The sequence below is a fragment of the Epithele typhae genome (genome assembly GCF_022376455.1).
Source record: "Epithele typhae strain CBS 203.58 chromosome Unknown BXZ73scaffold_13, whole genome shotgun sequence".
Classification (NCBI taxonomy): domain Eukaryota; kingdom Fungi; phylum Basidiomycota; class Agaricomycetes; order Polyporales; family Epitheliaceae; genus Epithele; species Epithele typhae.
Window position 1 is genome coordinate 79,675 of NW_025954204.1, and position 12,975 is coordinate 92,649.

The following is a 12,975-nucleotide window of genomic DNA, read 5'->3' on the forward strand; positions in this document are numbered from 1 at the left end:
GCGCTCTACTCCCCGCCTCGCGTTCCTTCCTCCCCGTCCCCGTCCTCGCGCTCCTGCCCCCGCCATTCCGCGCCGCCGCCATGGCCGCGCCCAACATCGCCCCGTCACTCGCCCCAAACCCCCAGTTTTCCGGCCCCTCCAACAATGCGGCTATCCAGGAGCGCATGAAGTCGTTCATGATGGTGCGTTCAGCCACTTCCTTTCCTCCGCGCATCCGTGAATCCGCCTCTTCCAGCGTGCGAATGCCCTCCGCTCCGCTGGTGCCACCCCGCAGACCAATGAGGAGCTGGCCAAGATTATGAGGTTTCTGGAGGGGGTCCAGCAGCAACAGCGACAACGTGCGTTCTCTATTTCCTCCGTGTCCCTTTCTCTCTTCCTCCCTCTGACCGCCGCCTGTCCAATAGGACAAGGGCAAGCTGGCCTGATGCACTCCAACCCCGTCAACGGCCAATCCACCCCCGCTCCCGTCCCTAATGGCGTTCCCGCAACAAACGGCAACGTTCTCTCCGCTGGTCCTGTCCCGTCCCAAGCCTATCCTCCTCCATCCCAGACTCCCGTGTCTTTCACTACCGACCAGATTCAGACCCTCCGCATGCAAATACAAGCTTTCAAGCTTATCTCGCGCGGGATGCCCGTCCCAGACCACATCCAGCAGGGTATCCGGATGCCTGCCCAAACCGTATCCGACCTTCAAGGGATGCTCCATGGCGCCGACGTCAATGCTCGCGTCGTCGACAGTGCCGTCAAGGTCCACAAGAGTGTCAACGGCGCCCCCGTCAACGGTGTCATCGACTCGCATGCCGCGATTGAGCCAGTCGCTACGGATTCTGTCAAGGACGAGGAGATTGAGATGCCTGTGGATCCAGACAAGATTCCTAAGGGTCCCTTCCTCGAGGACGATATCAAGTCAGGTATTTACCCCTACAACGCCTACTTGAACCCCTTCTCCCACCTCAAGCGCGACCCCAACGTCAACCCCACGCTCTGGGCCACCCGCATGCAACGCCTTCTCATCCCTTCCATCATGCCTGTCGGTCTTGATCCTCATCAGATGCTCGAGGAGCGCAACGCATACATCGACTCGCGGATGGAACAGCGCATGCGCGAACTGGAGGCCATGCCCGCCATGATGGGCGACGGCAGTCTTGACAGCATGCTCCTAGACGACGAGAAAGGGAAGGAGAACGCCGACATCCACTCTCTCGACCAATTCATGCACCCCCCAGCCGACACCCACGGCAAGCTTCGCGCTCTGATCGAGCTCAAGTCTCTCCGCGTCATCGACAAGCAGCGCGCCCTTCGTGCGTCCGTCGCAGAGCGTCTCATGCACGGCTCCCTTCTCCCTCTCAACCGTACCGACTTCCGAAGAACCCGCAAGGTACAACTTCGAGACATCCGTCTCACCGAAGCCGCCGAGCGCAAACAAAGGGCCGATCGCGAGCGTCGCGCGAAACGCAAGCACATCGAGCAGCTGGAGGTCATTTGCAATCACGGCAAGGAAGTCATCGCCGTCGGTCGTTCCGCTCAGGAGCGCATCACCCGCCTCGGTCGCGCCGTGCTGTCGTTCCATTCACACACCGAGAAGGAGGAGCAGCGTCGCATCGAGAGGCTCGCCAAGGAGCGTCTCAAGGCTCTCAAGAACGACGATGAAGAGGCCTACATGCGACTCATCGACACAGCAAAGGACACACGTATCACCCACCTCCTCAAGCAGACCGACTCTTTCCTGGACGGTCTCGCGCAAGCAGTCGTCGAGCAACAGCGTGCGGAAGGTGGAGGTCACACCGTGGACGTCACTTTCGAAAGCGAGGAGGGTCCCGTCAGCGAGGAAACCTTCGGTGCGAAGTCGTTCGGTATGGAGGAAGAGAAGGGCAAACTCGACTACTACTCCGTCGCTCACCGGATCAAAGAGAAGGTCACACAGCAGCCCGGCATCTTGATAGGTGGTACGCTCAAAGAGTACCAGGTCAAAGGTTTGCAGTGGATGGTTAGCTTGTACAACAACAAGCTCAACGGTATTTTGGCCGACGAGATGGTGCGTCCGTTGTATCTTCCTACCTTGCGGTGAAGCTCACACATACCTCGACAGGGTCTTGGCAAGACGATTCAGACAATCTCCCTGATCACCTTCCTCATCGAGTCCAAAAAGCAGCGCGGCCCCTATCTCGTCATCGTTCCTCTGTCAACCATGACGAACTGGTCCGGCGAGTTTGCGAAGTGGGCCCCGAGCGTGCGCCTTATCTCGTACAAGGGCAACCCGACGCAGCGCAAGTTTATGCAGACGGACCTGAGGACCGGCAACTTCCAGGTCGTCCTCACCACGTACGAGTATATCATCAAGGACCGCATTCACCTCAGCCGGATGAAGTGGATCTATATGATTATCGGTGAGTAGTACTGCTTTATTATTGTTCCTACATCCGCCTTACGCTCTGGCAGACGAGGGCCACCGAATGAAGAACACACAGTCCAAGCTGGTGCAGACCCTCACTCAATACTACCACTCCGCTACCGTCTTATCCTCACTGGTACCCCATTGCAAAACAACCTTCCTGAGCTCTGGGCTCTTCTCAACTTCGCGCTCCCCAAAGTCTTCAACTCGGTCAAGTCGTTCGACGAGTGGTTTAACACTCCTTCGCCAACTCGGGCACCGGCGACAAGATTGAGCTGAACGAAGAAGAGGCCCTACTCATCATCCGGCGTCTGCACAAGGTCCTCCGTCCGTTCCTTCTTCGTCGTCTCAAGCGCGACGTCGAGTCCGAGTTGCCGGACAAGGTCGAGAAGATCATCAAGGTCCGCATGTCCGCGCTGCAGTCGCAGCTGTACAAGCAGATGAAGAAGTACAAGATGATCGCCGACGGCAAGGACGCGAAGGGCAAGAACGCCGGTGTCAAGGGTCTCAGCAATGAACTCATGCAGTTGCGGAAGATCTGTCAGCACCCGTTCCTGTTCGAGAGCGTCGAGGACAAGGTGAACCCGAGCTCGATGATCGACGACAAGATTATCCGGTCGTCGGGCAAGATCGAGCTGCTTGCACGCGTTCTGCCCAAGTTTTTCATGACGGACCACAGAGTGATTGTCCTTGTCTTCGCTGTCTGGACCATATGCTGATTTGTTGTGTGTGATAGGTCCTCATCTTCTTCCAGATGACCAAGGTCATGGATATCATGGAAGACTTCCTCAAGATGATGGGTTGGAAGTACCTCCGTCTCGACGGTGGAACGAAGACCGAAGATCGTGCGGGCCACGTGAAGCTCTTCAACGCCCCCAACTCCGAGTACAAGGTGTTTATCCTCTCCACTCGTGCCGGTGGCCTCGGTCTCAACTTGCAAACGGCCGATACTGTCGTCATGTAAGTCCTGTTTGGTGTCTCGTGTCATTCAACGTACTTAACTCGTCTCTTTCTAGCTTCGACAGTGACTGGAACCCCCATGCTGATCTGCAGGCGCAAGATCGTGCCCATCGTATCGGTCAAACGAAGGTCGTCCGTATCCTGCGGTTCATCACAGAGAAGTCGGTCGAAGAGGCCATGTTCCAGCGCGCCCGTTACAAGCTCGACATCGACGACAAGGTCATCCAGGCCGGCCGCTTCGACAATAAGTCGACTCAGGAAGAGCAAGAAGAGTTCCTCCGTTCTATCCTTGAGGCCGACCAGGAGGAGGAGAACGAGGAGGCGGGCGACATGAACGACGACGAGATCAACGAGATCATCGCGCGCTCGCCCGAGGAGGCCATACTGTACCACGAGTACGACGTCCAGCGGTCCCGCGAGCAGCTCGAGGCGTGGAAGCGCGCGGGCTTCCGCGGCAAACCGCCCCCACCGCTCATGCAGCTCGAGGAGCTCCCGGAGTGCTACCGGACGGACGAGCCGTTCACGCAGGAGAACGAGTTGGATGAGGTCGAGGGCCGCGGGCACCGCCGGCGCACGGTCGTCAACTACTCGGACGGCCTCAGCGACGACCAGTGGGCGATGGCGGTCGAGGACGGCGAGGACATCCAGGAGCTCTCGGAGCGCGCGCGCGAGAAGAAGGACCGTCGGGCCGCGACCAAGGCCGTCCGCGAGACGGAGTCGAACTCGCCTGCGCCGGACTTCGAGACGCCACGCGGGCGGAAGAAGAAGGGCAAGGGCAAGGCGTCCGAGCTCGACGTCCTGACCCCAGCGAGCACGAAGCGCAAGCGTGGCGGTGGCAAGTCGACGACTCCGTTACTCGAGGAGGACGACGACGACCGCGACTCGGTGAGTAGAATATCGTGGAACGGGTCATCGTTTGGCGCTGACCGTGTGTCTTACCGTGCGAAGAAACGGCGCAAGACCAAGCAGGACATTCCGCCGCCGCTCAAAGAAAAGATGAAGAAGGCTTTGACGGAAGTCCACAAGGCTGTCGTCAACTGCGCAGATGAGACCGGTCGGAGACGGAGTGATCTTTTCAGGGAGCCCCCTGACAGAAGGGTCAGTAAACGTGCACCGAAAAACCCGTCGCGCCGTCGCTGACGTTGGTTCCCCCTCCCCTCCCCTTATACCCTGTCCTACACTACGCTTCGACAAATCACATATCTTAGGAGTACCCCGACTACTACCACCTCATCCAGCACCCAATCGCGCTCTCGACGATTCGCAAGCGCGTCTCGTCCGGCTACTACAAGTCCGTGCTCGACTTCCGCGAAGACATGCGCCTCATGTTCAACAACGCCCGCACGTACAACCAGGAGGGTTCCTGGGTCTACGTCGACGCGGACGAGATGGAGAAGACGTTGGATGCCGCCTTCGCCCGCCTCATCGTCGGCAGCGGCCTCCCTGGCGCGCCGCCGGCGCCTGGCGCTGGAGGCTCGACGGGCGGATACGATTCGGCGCTCACCCGATGGAGGAGGACGAGCGGCCGGCGGCGCCGCGGAGCAGGAGCCGGAAGGCGATCATCAGCGACGACGAGTACATGTCGAATAGTGACGAGGAGTAGCTGCCGGGCGGTCCGTGGTGCCTTCGCTCCTTTCCCGGCTGGCCATTGTCCCCCGTTGCGCAGCCTCGTGTCCATGGTGCCCGTCCCCTTCTACCGCGCTCACTGTTCGTCTTTCGTGGACTTCTCCTCTCCTCCTCGTCGCTATGATTGGCTTTGGTGCTCGCATGATTCTGTAGTATTATTCTTGTAGTTATTAGATCTAGCGTTTTGTAATACGCACGTCTTGTGCCATGTTGTCTGTTGTATGTGTGACGTCGAGGATCCACCGCAGCACACACCGCTCCCGATATAGTAACCGTTGGAGTCGGTTTCCAAGGACAGCCGTACATGGAAATTTTTCACGCCACTATGATCCCAACAGCAACAATATTCGCGAAAGGCTCGATATGCACATTGAGACTCAATGCGGGCAAGATCTATTGGATCCGTTGGTACAGCGAAGGAGTGTTACACTATGAGTACACGAAGAATAGGGGCTTTTACGATAGCGACAAAAAGCGGAGCGGCACCGCGGAAAGTTCCAGAATGTTCGGCGGCGGCAGTGCAGCGTCCAGAACACGCGGCACACACACAAAGAACGGACGCGAGAATCAGCAGCGTCGCCCCTTTCGGGGCCGCAGCACAGGCCGGTCGTCCAAGGGGCCGATGAGGCAGGTCGGGTAGTACTCGACCACCCGGGGCTTCACCTGGGTGAGCACGGGGTAGAGGTGGTCCCGCCGTGGCACTGGAGGGAGGGGGGCAAACGAACGATCAGCGGGTGGACGTGAGCGACGGATGGGGTGGGCCACGCACCAGCTTTGGCGGGAAGACGGCGAGGTCGGCGATCGTGTAGAGCTGCGAGAGCTCGTGCGTCCGGACGGAGGCGTACAGCCGCACCAGGTCCCCTGTCTGCGGAGCAAGGGAACAAAGGAGTCCGTTGAGCTATCGAGAAACCTGGAAGAAAGGAAGGTCCGGACACCGGATACGAACCTTGTACCGCGGTTCGCCGTTTGCGGGCTCATCATCGAGGTCGAAGTCGTCGTCTGTGTCCGCGGCGGCGTCGTCGTCGTCGTCGTCGTCGTCGCAATCGAGCATCTCTGCGTCTTCGTCGGGTTCGGTGAGGCATCTTCACCCTCGTCCTCGCCTTCGACCTCTCGTCGTCCCAGTATCGGACGAGGCGGACTCGGAGGTGAGCCGGGCGGGTCCTCCGCCGGGCTCCGGCGGTCATCTGACGGATCGCCGGCGTGGGCTCGAGCGCGGCGGCGACGGAGCTGAGGATGTCGAGTGGCGAGCCCGGGGCGCTCGCCGCGGACGAGGACGAGAGCCTGCGCGCCACCGGCTCAGATCGTATCGTGCGCGCGTCTTCTTTTGCTTTTGTGCACGACGACGGCCACCGGCGGGAGGACGTAGTTCGTGCTCTGGCGCTCATCGTGAGGCGGGAGTGGTGCGAGGACGTGGACGGGAGGCCCATCGTGCGTCGTGGTGGGTCCTTAGGTGCGTTATCGGAGGAGATCGGAGGGTGGGTTGCGGTCGCCACTGCTGCAACTGGGCGATGACCAATCAAGCGCGAAAATTCCGGTAAGGGTCCGAAGAGTCGTGAACAATCCCCGGAAGGTCTGTGAGAGGTATGACTAAATGCAAGGGAAAGGCGAGAGGGATGAGGAGGGGTGCAGCGTGCGGGGAGGACGGGCTTATATGGGAGCGAAGGCGGGAGGGACTTGGGAAGCGCTGCGGAGTGGACGTGGCGAGTGGCGGTGGAGAAAACAGGTCACGTGAGCTGGGCAAACAAGTCACAATAGGCCGCTTGCCTGCAGGCATCCGCGAGGCTCTTGTGCTCCTTTGTTCGTGCACCGGCCCCCGAATCAAACATACCTGTCAGGCGTGGGATGGGCTCATATCCGAGGCATGGCACCCAATGCCTCCGCAAAGGGCAACTCGTCGGCGCCCGAAGGTCATTGTCCAGATCCACTGCCTATTCATTTACCTGTGCAAAGTCCCAGAAACATCAGCCCGCATCATGCAAATAATCTGGCCACTCACCTCTCTACCGATGTTGACGACTCTTGTCGGCGGCGGATGACAGGCGTCGGGCGTCTCTCCACATCCACACCAAGCGCCGTTTGTCATACAACATAGTACACCACTCTTACATGACAGTACACCGGAAGTCGGCTAAGCCAATAATCCATGGGAATCGTGGCCGATTACGGCTTTGCCTTGATGTTGCTGACAATAAGGCTCTGTGCGGGTGTGAGCGCGGTCCATGCGAAGGGGAGCCAACCGACCTTGTACGCCTGCACGTCGCCTTTGAACTTCATCACCGTCCCGTCCGCGCATACCCAGAGCTAGCGACAAGATAAGTTCGCATATAATCCAGCATAGATACGGGACGGACCTCGTTAGCGACGGAGGTGATGAACCGCTCGTCGTGGGAGATGAGAATTACGCCACCGTTCCATGCACCGATGGCGTTCATGAGCGCGTCGAGACCCTCCATATCCAAGTGGTTAGTAGGCTACCAAACCGTCGTCGTGAGCGTGCCAAACCACGGATCGTCGAATGAAAGACAGTGCAGACCTCATCCAGCAGCAAGACGTGCGGGCGCTGGAGCGACAACACGGCGAACGCCACACGCGACTTCTGACCTCCTGATAGTGTGCCAATCGACTGCAGGCTAAAGCATAATGATGATGAGGGCATGAAATTACAGATGAATCAGAGGAGAACTTACCCAGTCATGCCGCTAATCTGGAAGTTTCCCAGGTGCTGGCGGTACTCCTGTTCCGTCTTGCCGGGGAACTTGTGGGCCAGGAACTGCACGGGCGACATCGATGGGATGAGGTTGTCGACGTGGTGCTGGGCGAAGTAGCCACTGCGAAAAGGCGTCAATGCGGACAGGTCTCAACTGCATTTCAGAACTCACATCCTGAGACGGCCATTCTGGTGACGTGGCCGCCATGGGCTTGAGCTCCCCGGTGAGAAGCTTGATGCTACACATTGACACGCAAGATTTGTCAGCCCGGTCCCGCCACGAAAAGACTGATGGGCATACAGCGTAGACTTTCCGGCACCGTTGGGTCCGATGACAGCGATCCGCGAATCGAGCCCGACGTCGAAGTTGAGCCCCTTGAGCAAGATCTTGTCGGGCGTGTACCCGAACGTAACTCGCTCAGCTGCAGCACCGGCGGTGAGATCTTCTCCGTCTCCGGCAGCTTGAACGTCTCTGTGTCTTCCTCCTCTGGTGGTTCCAACTCTGGCAACTATACAACGAGCCCACAGTCAATTTTTCAAGCGACATAAAGCGATGTGCAGATGGACGGACCTTCTCGAGAATCTTGATCTTTGACTGCGCTTGTGCGGCGCGGTTGGCGTTGTACCGCCAACGGTCGATGAAAGCCTGTAGGTGCTTGCGGTACTCCATTTGTGTCTCGTACTCCTTCCGGAGGTTGCGGTCGCGCTCTGACTTGGTGGAATAGAACTGTGTGAAGTTACTGGCAGCAACATCAGGAAAGGGTTAGAAGACAGCAAAAAAAGGGCTCACCCCTTATAGTAGTCCAGACGACCGGAATGCATGTGAACGATGTCAGTGGCGACGGCGTCGCTGAAGAGAACGGTTAGCGTCAATGGCCGGAGGTAGGACGACTAGCGTACAGGAATGCTCGGTCGTGAGAGCTGGAAGGTGGGCGTCAGTGAGATACACTTATCCATGCGGCATAAAGCTTACACGACGAGCAAAGTGCCAGGCCATGTTTGGAGGTAGTCTTCCAGCCATGCAAGAGCGTTGAGATCGACTATAGTGATTGTCAGCCTCAAATATACCAGGCATTCGCGGAGGCGGGACGCACTATGGTTGGACGGCTCATCAAGTAGCAATAGGCAGGCTGGGTAAAACGAGTCAGCGCCCGTAAAAACAGCATAGGAGTTCTCTTGACCTTCACAAAGAGCGCGCGAGCAAGCGCAAGACGCATCCTCCAACCACCACTGAACGAGCGCGTCTGCCGCTGCTGGTCTTCCTCACTGAATCCCAAACCAGCGAGAGCGCCGCGGCCCGCGCCGGGCCGCTTTCCGCCTCCATGTCCGCGAGGCGTGCGTGAACTTCCACCAGACGCGATTGCGCCTCGTCGCGCGCGTCCTCGAAGCGCTTGTCGTCACCCTCGCCTTCGAGCTCGGCGAGCCTCGCATTGAGCGAAGCCTCCTCGCGCAGGAGCGTGTCGCGCCAGACATCGGCCTTGAGCACGGAGTCGATCGCGAGCGTGTCGTCGCCGACAATCTGAGCGCCCGTGGCGGGATGATCTGTGAGTGAATCAAAGAGGATGGGTGCGCGGGCGGACTCACCTCTTGTTCGACAAAGAGGATAGTGATGTGCGAAGGGATGGGGACGTCGCGCATCGCGATGTGTCGGAGGAGCGTGATTTACCGACACCGTTCCGACCGATGAGGCCGTAACGCCGCCCAGAGGGAAGCGTGAGAGAGGCGCCGGACCTGTGCGCACGAGTGGGTATCAGGCATATGTTCCGCAGTGCAAGGGGTGGCGAGCGAGGGAGACGCACAGAATACGGTTGGAGCCAAAGTTGACGTCGATGTTGGTGAGGTGGATGTCTTTTGACTTGTTCTTGGACGCGGCAGCCGCGTCCAGCGGGTTGATCTTGAGGAACATCTCTTCGTACGCTTCCTGCAGCGGCTCACTCAGAATGCTTCGCAACGCTGGCTCGAAAACGTATGGCGCACCTGTTTCCTGTGCTGGTCGAGCAGCTTGGAACCCTCGTAGAGGGTGTTCCCTGTACGCTTTGCTCGCTTCTCGATCTTGGCCTACAACCCCGCATATGACCATCACAGTCCACAGCAGAGCGTGCAAGGTACTCACCCTGAGCTTGGCTTCTTGCTTTTCGAGCTTTTTGACATCGACACGGGAGGCCCTAGAAGATACCGGGGCTCGCGCGAGCATGACGCGCAAAGCGACAGAACTACCCACTTTCCCTTGTTGATGCTCTCGAGGTCCACTCCCTCCGAAAACGCAATCGTGGAGCTCATGTTGTTCGCCTTGCTCAGATCCATGACCTTGTCCAGTCTGACGAGCCCCGATCCCTTCCCGGCACGGTTCTTCTCCTCGCGGCGCGTCAAGGGCTCCTTGAGGACGTCCGCCAGTCGGGAGACGAGCTTCTCCAGTTCCTCGCGCTTCGCGTGGCTGGACGACGAGCCGATCGCGGACTCGAGGATGTCGCGGGTGACTTGGAGAACGTCTTCATCTTCTGCGGCGTCGTCGAGGTCGAGGAGGTAGCCGGAGAGGTACTGGACGATGATCTCCTCCGTGCCGGGGAGCGCGCTGCGGATCTCCTCGGCGATGTCTTCTTCGGAGAGCATGGTCGGTGCGAGGGGGAGGGGGGAGAGGGAGAGGCGGGGACTGGCGGCGGGGCGGGTGGGGAGGCGGAGGGAGGTCGCGCGGAACGGGCTTCCTGCCTCCCCGGATCCGAAAACGCGTCCCGCCACACGGGCGCTTCACTCATTGCGCGTTCAGCCACGTGCCGAAGATCTCGATCGGCCCTTCGGTGGCCGCGGCGCGCTCAAGCCTCACTGCCAACTCTTTCTTACTCTTGTAGCCGTCTTCATCCAGATTCGGTCACCGTGTCCCGCAGTGAACCGCATCAGGTTCTGCGCCTCTGATAGAGGGGCTGCACTAATGCGGTACGTGTTGGTGTCTCTACAAATACATGCAGAGAGCTGAACAAGCCTTGTATTGGGTTGCTTCCGCAGAACAACGGCGACCAGTATCAGAAGAAAGAGAAAGAGTCCACATAATCTGTGTTGTAGACATGCAGTAGCTTTAAAATTGCAAATAACAAGTGAGTAACTTGGAATGAGCATTCTGCGGGTAGTCCCAGCTGTCGAAGCATCTGTGATCGAAAGCACTCGGTGCCTCTGGTGGTTCTCAAGTTGGCCTCGTACACGATGATCCAAAAGCCCTGCATAGAAAAAACACGAGTTATGTACCAGAGACAACCGCCACCGTATGACTCACTCGTTTGGTTACCACGTGCTTCATCTTCAGTGGACGCCCACATCTACTAGAAGCACAACGCTCGCGATCGGGTCCGCCCGGTATCGATCCTTGGCCGACCACAATCACGCCGGCGAGAGCAACCAGGAGAGGCCGAGACTGCCGGTCAGCTACTCGGGTTCACGGAGCGGAGTCTGAATCCGCCAGCCTCCGTCCCATATAACGCGCCTGCCCGCCGAACTCGCTCTCGCCCCAGAACCATCACCATCGGTGAGCCTTCCCCTTCTTCTCGCCCGCGTCACGCCCGCTCATCCCCGTCTCTTCTACAGTGTGGTGGGAGGTCTGGCTGTCCCTGGAATGTGTACGTCCCCGCCCTTCTCCTCTTCTCGTCTCTCGCCATGCGCCACTCGCCCTCGCCACAGATGGGAAACAGCAGACTTCTCGGCAGGCGGCATGCGAACCTTCCCCATACACTCTCGCTCAGGCGGGAGGGGGAGGGGGGTACATATCCCAGACCCATGTGCTCCGGACTGTGATCAAGGAAGCCTGCTTGCCGCGCGGACTGTGTCCTGGTCGTCCGCGCCCTAGTGCGCGGCGGCACGTCGACCTCCGTTTGAGTCGGTACAGGGGACTGAGGTTGCCTTGGGGTGCGCCGAGACGAGAGTACCTGAACCGGCACTGGGTGTTGCCTCGTGCGGCGTCCGGGGCTTGAGGGGCCGTCGGAGACGGCTACCCAAGGGACGGGGAAGCGCAATGTGGTCAAAGACTAACGCCTCCCGGACCCGTCGACTCGACGGTCCGCGGGGTGGGCGGCGACGTACGCACCTTGCGGCCGGGCTCCTCCCTCTCTCGCGCCGGGAACTGTCATGGGCGAAGGATGCGGGTTGGAGGGGCTCGTCACCGTTCGGTGTCGCGTCGCCATTGCGGGGGAGGAGGTCGTGACAGTGAGTCTCTCCTTGTTTTCACGTGCTCCGAGGCTGACTCTTTGGCGTGCAGCCTCCCCGGCGCGCGTGTGAAGTTGTTCACAAATGTGACGCATCGCGTGTCGACCGGAGTGGGCAAACGCTCTCTTCGGTTCCTCACCCTCGCGGCGCCCCGTGCTTCACCCTTATCTTCGCACGTACGGACGCGCTCGTCTCGAGTCGTCCTGGGGCGCCGCCGTCACAGACAGTAAGTGATTCCTCGTCGCGCGCGCGGCGGTTTCTGACCACGTTGAGCTTGCAGACCACCACCCCAACCACCCTTGGGGGTGCATGAACACGCCTCCCGGCGCATGCATCCCCACAACCCACCCACGCCGCCACGGCACATATCTTTCTTTAACACGTCTTTTCTTTCGCAGCGGTTATCGGGGAGCGCCACGAACGTCGCCTCCCAGAATCAAGAAGCCCCCCGAGGAAGGGTCGGCCTCTGCTGCGCTCGCCGCGGCGGGGTCGTTCCTGGCGCAGGCCTCTTCGTGGCCCTCGGGACTAGTACCGCTTCGGCAGGGAAGCCAACTGCGCCGCAACGCACCTGGGGATGGCGTCCCGGGTGGCAATTATATGCGTCTCTTTGAGCGCATCATCGATTCGGTGGGAGCTTGCTCCTCGCCTGCTGTTGCCACCCGGGTTCGCAGCGCTCACCATCGCGGAAGGATCTGATCGATCTGGCCGACGCGAGTGAGTTTCCCCTTCTTCTAGTGTTCTACAGCTGACCATTCGCTCTCATATGACCGTACAGTGCAGAGCCCCCGTCATTCTGACGAACATCGCGATCGCCGCACCAGTTCTTCGGATGGTCCAACATCAACCTGTTTCAGTGTACTCTCCGACCCCGACCTTGACTCCTGCGCACCACATATGACCTGTAGCCTTGTACTTGAATCATGTGTCGATCCCAACGCCTTCTTGTGGCGCGCCGTTGTGTTTTTCAAGTCAATGGGAATAGGAGTCGCGACTCGCCACATAGCATTCGCATTAACCGCCTCTCGAGTATGACGGAGTGCGGGGTGCTCGCATTGCAGACGCCTGTCAATCAACGGGCGGAGATACCGTATACGTTACGGCC

The 12,975-nt window shown here is 59.3% G+C and overlaps 2 protein-coding genes across 2 annotated transcripts; one reads left to right on the forward strand and one right to left on the reverse strand.

Moving 5' to 3' along the window:
* Positions 1–80: 80 nt before the first annotated feature.
* BXZ73DRAFT_99651 (P-loop containing nucleoside triphosphate hydrolase protein) lies at positions 81–4,955 on the forward strand (the record flags this gene model as incomplete). Its single annotated transcript, XM_048028075.1, has 11 exons — positions 81–182; positions 236–338; positions 405–2,035; positions 2,090–2,387; positions 2,469–2,602; positions 2,662–3,072; positions 3,129–3,352; positions 3,409–4,237; positions 4,301–4,450; positions 4,561–4,779; positions 4,866–4,955. The coding sequence occupies 11 exons, from the start codon at positions 81–83 to the stop codon at positions 4,953–4,955; spliced, it is 4,191 nt and encodes a 1,396-aa protein (XP_047879570.1).
* Positions 4,956–7,138: 2,183 nt separating this feature from the next.
* Positions 7,139–10,295, reverse strand: BXZ73DRAFT_89075 (P-loop containing nucleoside triphosphate hydrolase protein; the record flags this gene model as incomplete). The annotated part of the gene is made up of 20 exons (XM_048025159.1): positions 7,139–7,174; positions 7,220–7,279; positions 7,330–7,449; positions 7,512–7,608; positions 7,666–7,806; positions 7,883–7,924; positions 7,987–8,102; positions 8,257–8,425; positions 8,476–8,535; positions 8,586–8,606; positions 8,659–8,725; positions 8,780–8,815; positions 8,899–8,995; positions 9,031–9,204; positions 9,270–9,271; positions 9,352–9,416; positions 9,485–9,606; positions 9,663–9,743; positions 9,799–9,850; positions 9,907–10,295. The coding sequence occupies 20 exons, from the start codon at positions 10,293–10,295 to the stop codon at positions 7,139–7,141; spliced, it is 1,947 nt and encodes a 648-aa protein (XP_047879571.1).
* Between the last annotated feature and the right edge of the window lie 2,680 nt (positions 10,296–12,975).